Consider the following 9,311-nt stretch of genomic DNA (forward strand, 5'->3'; position numbering starts at 1 on the left):
ACTTAAGTCTTGTAAAGGTTTCATTAACCGTGATGAACACATATTTATCATAATGAAATATATTCATACTACGATAGCAATAATGTAAAGCTGGGATCGGGCTTCTCATTACACCGTTCTGTCTGATGAACTAAAGTCGTGATTTTGTGTCGTTTCATGCGCGACTTAAAATGTATATTTGAAATTTTAATTAAATATTTAAATATTTTCTCATACATTAATACATTACTCATGAATATAACATATTACATATTACTTATTTAACATATTAGTACATACTCCTATTAACAACATATTATAACATATATTATTAATTACATATTCATGTGTAATGTATACAAGCACCCCCTTTTGAAATACCTAGCTACGCGCCTGCCAGAAATATTACACTACACTGATGGTTTTGTTCTCATTTTAACAGACTTTGAACCCAGGGGCGCCATTTAGGGGAGCAGGGTGTGCACTCGCATACCCTGAATTTTTTTCATCTTCAATTATTGGCCTAGGCGTCACTGATACATGGCCTTGCCACTTTGGCCTTCAGTTTTCTAATTTTTAATGTTGTGCATGCACTGTGGCTGATCAGTAATCACTGCTAATCATAAATTTTGGCCTGGTGGTAGGAAAAAATTGGCCTCTTTAATTGCTTGCACCCCCTTAAAAAAAACTGAAATGGCGCCCCTGTTTGAACCGTCTATTTATGATTCACCAACAACTCGGTTACGATTTAATACATTGTCAATGAGAATCACAATTTCCTGCGAATCATTTTTATTGTGAATTAATTTCAAACGAATTCCAATTGTTTATGGTTTTATAATCACAGGAAAAAAACATTTTTAATCAAACCTGAGATTAACAATTAATCGTAGCTAGTCCGAGGGCTGTTAAAATTGAAAACAAAACGTTACGTTAGTGTAGTGCTTACCGAAAAACATCAGAGACAAAACTAGTTCAGTACCTAAAACAGTCCAGAACCCTCCTACTAATATAGTACTTGGAATAATCCCGGGTCCAAATCAGAGAAGCACCTGTGTAATTAATATTTTTATTTTTATTATTTTACCGTTTTACCAATGATATTCAGATTGGCGAATTGGAAGCCGCAGAGGAAGCGCTGAACGAAGCCAACCTTATGGACGTTAAGAACGAGGAAGTGTGGGCATACCTGACGATTGTAAACATCAGAATGGGAAACGCCGATGAAGCGAAAGTCTGCTACACGCAAGCCCTAGAGGTTACTGTTGTCTACATGTAAATGTATAAGCGCGCGCGTTTTGATATTCACGGTTTAATGACTGTGATAACGTTTTGTAATCGGGTCCGTGCGCGCATTATTTTTAACTCAAAAAACACCAATGTAAAACGTTCGTAAAATTAATTTTTCCTCCATTGCCACAGAAAACTATCCACTGTTGAATCGAGTGTACGGATGTATAATTTTTTTTTTATTTATTATAACGGACTACTCATACGCAATAAAATTCCTATTGTCCTTAAATACATATCAACAACGCTATTATTTATATGTATTAATATATTCATTTGGATATGCCTCGTTGCAGGTAAACTTAAAGTGATGTACTCCCGAAAGAATTTGAAACAGATAAAGCTCCTGTTTTTGGTTAATCAAACGTTAAAAAACATATTTTTCGTTCCCTACCCCAACATAAGAACTTGAAATTAGGGGTGACCAAAAATGGAATTAATCGTCTTACGAGCAACAAAAATAATGTGTTAAAAAATTACCAACTTATCTTAGTTCTGCGTACAATCAGAGCTTGAATTGGGAAAAATTAAGTAAAGGAGCTCAGTCCAACGATTCGAAAACTGTGTTCCACGTGCGCAATCATTTTCGCTTCGTTTCTCACCCCTACCCTCCGCCAACCATACATATATTTTGAATACCACATTTCAGCTACACAAATATTTTAATTCCAAATATAATATATTTTGATAGCAATACCAACACCATACGTAAAATTCGTTTTCAAATTGACGTAAATTGAAATTCACATAAAAATTATTTTGGCCATCAATTAGGATGAACGTGGCGTCCCCCCGTTCCGGTGAAAAATATAGTTAGGGTACGTAAAAAAAAAAAAATAGTAGAGGAGCTTCATCCCCCTGCGCAACCCCCCCCCCCAATTCGAGCACTGCGTACAACCGTACTAAACAGTACAAATCACAACATTCCTACAAAATATTAATTCATTGAGTAGGTACATATAGGCAAACCATCTGTACACTATCCAGCCATTACCAAGTGCTTTCAATTGTATCTTCCTATATATCACTTTATCAAAAATGTTTAATTTATCAATCGATTACTGTAAGCTGTTTCTAAACATAACACAAGAATTACATATTTATTGTGCCATAATATATTGATATATTTTTTTTTAAATGTGCAAATGCAATGGTCAGTGAATTTACTAGAAACCTATGAGATATAAGAAGAAGAAAAATAATAATAAGAATATTCTTGGAGAAGTTTACACGTGTTTTTTTTTTTAATGGTTTGTTTGGATAGTGAATGGTTTCTAACTCCCTATGTAGTATTAATAAGACAAATATATGTGGGATATAAATTATAGGTACGTTTTAAAACCTAAATAATTTTTAACCTGGGTGGTAGATCAGCGTAAATAAGGATGGTGTGTTAGACAAAAAATGTTAGCCTAACGGTTTTTCAAGTTTATTGCCTAAACAATTGCATGCACGTGTTTATCATATTTTTTTTATTTAGACATGAGTTGCCTTATTTAAACCTCCTTTCATCCATCTTAAAGTAATCCAATTATGCTTACTGCACTTCTAAATATTAACAACTACACGGCCAAATTAAAGTAATATTATAGGGGAGACTTGGGTAAGTTGACGACATTATGATTTAATCACTTTTAAATAGTTCAATTTAAAAGATGGAACCAAGTTTATAATTTTCACTATATCTGCTAAGATATTCATAGATTATATAGAAAAAAAATCTTGTAATTTTAATTATATATCATTTTTTTTTTTTTAGTTTTTTTTTTAAATTCGCCATCTTGCCCAGAAAATGGGGTACCTAAGTTGATATTACCTTGGGGTAAGTTGACATAAACAAAGCAGAAGAAAGATATTTAGAAAGCTTCGAAATGTGGTGCTGGCGGAGGATATCAAGAGTCGGCTGGACTGTTTCGTACCAATGACATTATACTCAGTGAAATAGGTGAACTTAGAGGATTATTAAGATCAATCAAAAAAAAGAAGATGGAGACTCATTGGACACACTTTAAGACATGAGGAGGAACTAAACCACAGAATATTGGAAGGACAAATAGAAGGCAAGAAAGGCAAAGGATATCCTAGAACAACGTTAGTCAAAAGAATTATTAAAGATGCCGGATTGAGAACCTAGAAAGAACTGAAGAGAATGGCTAGTAACAGAGAGGGAGCAAGGTAGAATGCTGTAAAACCAACCTTAGGGTTGATTACTAAAGAAGAAGAAGTTGACATCATGTCACGTCGTCAATTTATCCCAGCCATCTTACCCAGAAAGATAATATTTGACACTAACAAATTTTAAAAAATGCTAAATTACGGTAGCTTAATAAACTTTACATAAAAATAATCTATAGAACATTTACTACTTAACAAAGAAAACAGAAAAATACATTCTTATATACCAAGATCCAATAGTTCTTAAGACAAAGTGAAAAAACCATTTGACGGAATTAATGGTTAGGTTCACAAAACTGATAACAGAAAATCATGATTTTATCATAGGAACCGCAAACAAGAAATATTAGATGTTGGAATAACTGTTGTACCTTGTGGAACAATTGTAATTTTTGAACAAAGTCGTAATGAATTATTAACGATTCATCAACTTATCTAGATCTCCCCTAGTACTATTCCCACTTACAGGGCCGCCTTAGACTATATAGGGGCCCATTAGGGTACTCGGAACTTAAGGACTGTTTTAGTAGGCCAAAAATAAACTACGTGCCCATAAGATAAAGACGGGACTGAATACTCATTATATACATTAACGTATGTTAGGTTAATACGAGTAGAAGTCAAATAAGTTAAATTTGATGATGTGAAGTTGAAGCTACAAAATAACTCCAGTGGCCCAATAGGTAATCAACTATTATTATCTCATCAAGCCGTGTACTCTCCAAGTGTATTAATTAGATGTTTGAAATATTTCAACACTAGTCACTAGAAGTTCCGTATAGTTAAAATAAAAAAATTATTTGATATGTTGTATAATTAGTTCGGGAACAGTATAATGTATTATCGAGAAAACCGGAAACATGTAAATTTTCTACGATGGTGAGGAGGAATGTCCTAGATTTTTATTTTTTATAAACAACTACTTAAAAATCCAAATTCCAGTACCACGCATATTATTAAATATATTAAGAGGTACCTATATTAAATTAATTGTCAGTAGAAAATAACTGGAAGCCACAATAGTGGTATAGAATGACACACGCCATGAGTTCACGAATTATTTTTTTTCAGATTCGTAGAAAACCCTAATTTTGTTACGCCTAAAAATTGGTTACTATCTTAAAAAATAAATAATATACAGGTAGATAGTGATAAATGAATTTATCCAACTATCAAATATAAAATACTTACATTTACCCTAAGTCAGGGATGAAATCAGGAAAAAAAAATTGGGCGGAGGGGGAGGTTTGAAAATATGTAAAATGTTAATAAATAACATGCTTTATTACTCCTTATAGTATAATATCAATATATTTAATTCAAGCCTCATGAGAAACTTTGAAATAGCTAGGTATTAAATTTGTAGATTAGGTCAATTTTTTATCAACTTTTTTCTGATATAACGAGGAGAGTTAGTAGTGTACGTTAGAGGAGTGTCAAGGAGATAAAGCACCCTCCACCTCTCATAAATAGTTTAAAATATCTTTTCCAATTATAAAACGATGACTAAAAAAAATGATATTTTCTTGATAAAACATCACCATTACTAATAAACATTAATTTACATAGGTATATGATTAAATGACAAAAACATAGATCAAATTATTCTACAAGTGACCATAAACATTTTTTTTATTTATTTATTAAATTCTTTCCATTTGTGGGCAACTTAGTTCAACAGTTAAAAAAAACGATTTTTGAACAATAAAAATAATAAATCTGACTTTTGTTTTCTAATTTTGAGTGAAACTTAACCAAGATATCAAAGATTTAAGTGAATTTTATTCAGATGATATTGATCAAAAAGTTTTTGAAGTAAAAGTAAAGCTTTGACATTAACATTTGCAAAAACTAAGTTACTGAAAGTGTTCCTCTTACAATGTCTGAACAAAAAATAAGTTCTTCCACATAAAAAAGAATTTAGGTTTAGTAGTTCTAAATATTTATCGTAAAGTCGATATTGAAGTTGAAATTGAGGAAGTTATTAAAATATTGCAAAACAAAACCGTCATACTAAATTTATTTTATAATTATGTATACTATATTTATTTTATGATTATACATATACCTGCCTTAATGTTTTCTCTTATTTCATTATATTCACTTTATTTTTATAGATTACATTATTATAACAGTGGGAAGAGAGTTTTAGTGATGATCAAAAAAAAAAAAAAAAGGTCATAATTCATGTTTATTATGACACCCCTTTTGAAAAAAAAATCCTTTGTATACCATTGGGGGAGGTGTTTGAACCCCTAAAATCACTTCTTTGTGTTCACACCTGTCCTATGTTAAATATTCCGTTAGTGATTAACGGCAATTTAAATGTTAAACATATGTAATAATTTAATAAAATATTAAAATGCGACATTGGACTTGAAAATGAAGTTTAATAATTATTAATTTTACAATTTTACAATAAATCATTATTACATTTATTTTATGTTGGAATTTTTTTTTCGAATTAATTATTTTAATTAACTTGTCCCTCTTTGATTATATCTATATGATTTTATACCATTTGTAAAAATATTAAATAAATCTATAATAAAAAAGCACAGAGGAGGAGTGGGAGGCGATCACTTCTCTCATAAATCCTTCCCAGATTTACATAGAGGGATATTTGTTAACCTTTGATCAAGTCCATAGTCAAACCTTTGAAAGAGAAAATCTCTATTTTAAGCATATGGTGATGGAAATTCTAGAGGTTTTTTTATTACAGACATTGACATATTGGCTACAAATAAGCAGTGAGAACTGACCTAGTCAAAATTTAGCAGTGTAACTACATAAAAATTAAAAAGTTAATAAAAACAAAATAAAAATTATCAAGTACTTACCAAAAAATGGATATTCATTTGAAATCATGAGAGAAATAAAATATGTTGTTAGTAAATTAAGGGAAAATACATTTTATCTCAGTACTATTATAATTTTTAGTTTTAATATAAGTATTTATTTCACAGAAAAATAAATACTATTATACTTGATTAATCATTATTTTAGTTTATATTAATGATAATTTAGATAAGATATTCAGTAATAAATACCTACCTATTTATTATTTATCATACATATAACTATATGACAAGATATCATGATTTTAAAAATAAAAAATTGTTGATAAAATAAAATTAGTAATCATAACATTTTAGTTTGGTTTTTATTGAATTTGAACTTGGATGATTTAACATTTTGTAGAATGACTATAAATAATTATAAATATATCTATACAAATTAAAATTACTTTTAGTTAGATGTGACTGAAAATTAATACAATAAAATTACATCTTAACTAACCTTAAAGTTCACAATATAAATTACATATATTTTTAAGAGGTTCCATGATAAATTATAGTTTAAAATGTATTATTTTATTTTACAGTATGGACTAAAACAAGAAATGAAAAAGGAAATCAACACATTGTTAAAAAGAAGACACTTAAATATTTAAAAAACAAATTAACTAATATTTTATAGTAACATTTTTTCTTCATATAATTCATACTATGTATTTTTTATTTCTTATAATAATAATATAAAAAATATAAATGGTAGAGCCGGAAATTTTATTGAGATTTAAATTATTGTACAATATTTTAATCCAAAATAAATATTCCAAACCTTTTTCAAAATTTTAATCTATTTGATAAGTATATTCTATACCTTTTACTATCAAAAAATATGGAAAACTTTTTTCAAGCTATTTTACTTATTGGAATATTAACATGTAGTAATTAATCTTTTAGATAAATACAATACACAATTTCAATAAATCTAACACATTATTATTAAAAACATAAAATATATAAAGATCTTTTGTATTTGTATTAAGTTTTAAAATACTAAATACATAAATTACATGAAATAGTAGTATTGTATCTTACTATAGTTTTGAATTTAAGTTAATTGTTAAGATATTAATTTATTATTGGAACAATAATATATCATATAACAAATGGGAATGAAAAACAAAAAATAAGTCCAAAAGTGTACGACTACATTAATATTAGTAAATTTAACATAAATTAACCAACTAAAAACCCAACTCCCATTCTTAACTGATGCTTGGCAGGAGAAAACATTGTACTCAATGCAAATGTAAATGGCATTGGATGGAGACGCTTTTCTAATGTAGTGCTCACATTCCACTTCCTATCTATGCTTCCTAAAAAGTAAAAAAGATAAATACAATTTAAAATTAAAAGGGTATATTTATAGGTATATATTAATGGATTTTGGAACTTTATTTTAAAAATGAATTATTAAATACTATTAATGAATAACTACAATTGCTGCAAACTTTGCAAGTTTTCTAAAAATTTGACAGTTAATTTTATTTTTTATTTTAAACTAACCAAAAGATGACTAAAATAGGTTCACAAATGTATAGGATTCGTACATTATTACATACAAAACCAGTTCTTAATAAAATAGAAAAATATTTACAGAAATATAATATAAAACAATAATTGTTAGTACCTTTAATGTTGATATCAGATTTGGGTATTTGTGCTTGGTACGCAAATGTTGCATTAATATCTCGTTGTATAAGACTACCTTCAAGATCTATACCAAATTGAAGTTGTTCACTAGCTTTATAATGATAACAACATTGTAATCCTGTAAAATTTAATGTAGAACTGATTGTGGTAGCATCATCATCTGAAAATTATAATAATAAAACATTTGTATTGATAGACTTCAGTATAAATAATTGATAGGAAAAAAAAATTGAAGAATATATTATTATTTACATATATATCGTCCTAAGATATTAAAAACTGTTACATGTCCATTTGGAATTTGTGGAGAACGTTGATGAATAAGTTCAACACCTATTGATGTTCTATTATTCAAAGCATATAAAAACTGGGATATATAAATTCCAGTAAAATTGAATAAATCAGGATTTACTAGGCTCAATGTAGCTGTATATCTATCTGCTTTATACTCGGTCGTGGTTTGAATACCAGTCGTTTTGAACTCTTGAAACTATTATTAAAAGGTATTATATATTTTCAATAAATTAGATTTAGTTTGATAATTACTTGAGTATTCAGTTTGACTTTAATTTTATCCCAGGGTTGTACATTAACATTAGTCGAAATGTTTCCACGTGGATCAATATCACCCATTAAAAGAGGGCTGTAGTCTCCGGGACCTATCTGATTGGTACCTACAAATGTTGATCCAAATTTGTAGTTTGACGTTTGACTAGTTGATCCAATAAGTAGACTGTGACTAACGAAAAAATGATTGCTCAGCCCTTTATTAATAACGAGTCGGATGCCTTCAAATGTCATAGGAAACAATTCTACAACAAAATGAACACATTAGTAAGAATAAGTAGATAAAAGCATTACAACATGTTATATGTACCTTTGCATTTCCTGTGTAACTCCTCTACTGATCCAGGATTTTCAATGCGCTCTTCTGGAGGCAATTTTTGTGGTGTTGAAGGTGGAGGAACCGTTGTTAAATTCGGAGGCATAGGTGGTAAACTGGAAGAAGCTTGTACGTTACCCATGGCGTAAATGTACTATGTAATAAGGTTAGTATGTAGTGTAGTAGTATGTTAGTAAGGGTTAGTTAATCCTATTCCAGTTAAGCGTACTGAAATGATAATTTGAAATTTAACTCTGCAAAAATGTAAAAAGTCAGGAATTGATTTCCACGCTGTTTTTATAAGGAAAGAATTTCACCGACAATTGATAACCAAAATCGATAATTTCAGTTCACTGATACGAGCCATGGAAGACAAATCAATAGGGTTGAAACATATTCATATTTTTTCCTCAAATGTCAGCACTGTGAATATTCAAAATGTGTGAAAAGACTATGAAATTTCATTGACAATATTATAA

The 9,311-nt window shown here is 29.2% G+C and overlaps 2 protein-coding genes across 2 annotated transcripts in view; one reads left to right on the forward strand and one right to left on the reverse strand.

The window, feature by feature from the left end:
* LOC112694241 overlaps window positions 1-6,898 on the forward strand; it is a 28,489-nt gene extending 21,591 nt beyond the window's left edge. Inside the window, exons 18-19 of the mRNA XM_025569647.1 lie at window positions 1,088-1,237; window positions 6,830-6,898. Coding sequence (XP_025425432.1) covers window positions 1,088-1,237; window positions 6,830-6,898 — 219 coding nt within the window. The remainder of the gene's footprint in view (window positions 1-1,087; window positions 1,238-6,829) is intronic.
* A 410-nt stretch (window positions 6,899-7,308) lies between these two features.
* LOC112694227 (mitochondrial import receptor subunit TOM40 homolog 2-like) lies at window positions 7,309-9,311 on the reverse strand (the record flags this gene model as incomplete). The annotated part of the gene is given in 5 exon segments (XM_025569636.1): window positions 7,309-7,612; window positions 7,927-8,109; window positions 8,202-8,439; window positions 8,496-8,761; window positions 8,827-9,311. Coding segments are annotated over 5 exon segments (975 nt in total). The 3' UTR covers window positions 7,309-7,472.

The sequence above is a fragment of the Sipha flava genome, unplaced genomic scaffold (genome assembly GCF_003268045.1).
Source record: "Sipha flava isolate LNK unplaced genomic scaffold, YSA_version1 125_pilon_pilon, whole genome shotgun sequence".
Lineage (NCBI taxonomy): Eukaryota > Metazoa > Arthropoda > Insecta > Hemiptera > Aphididae > Sipha > Sipha flava.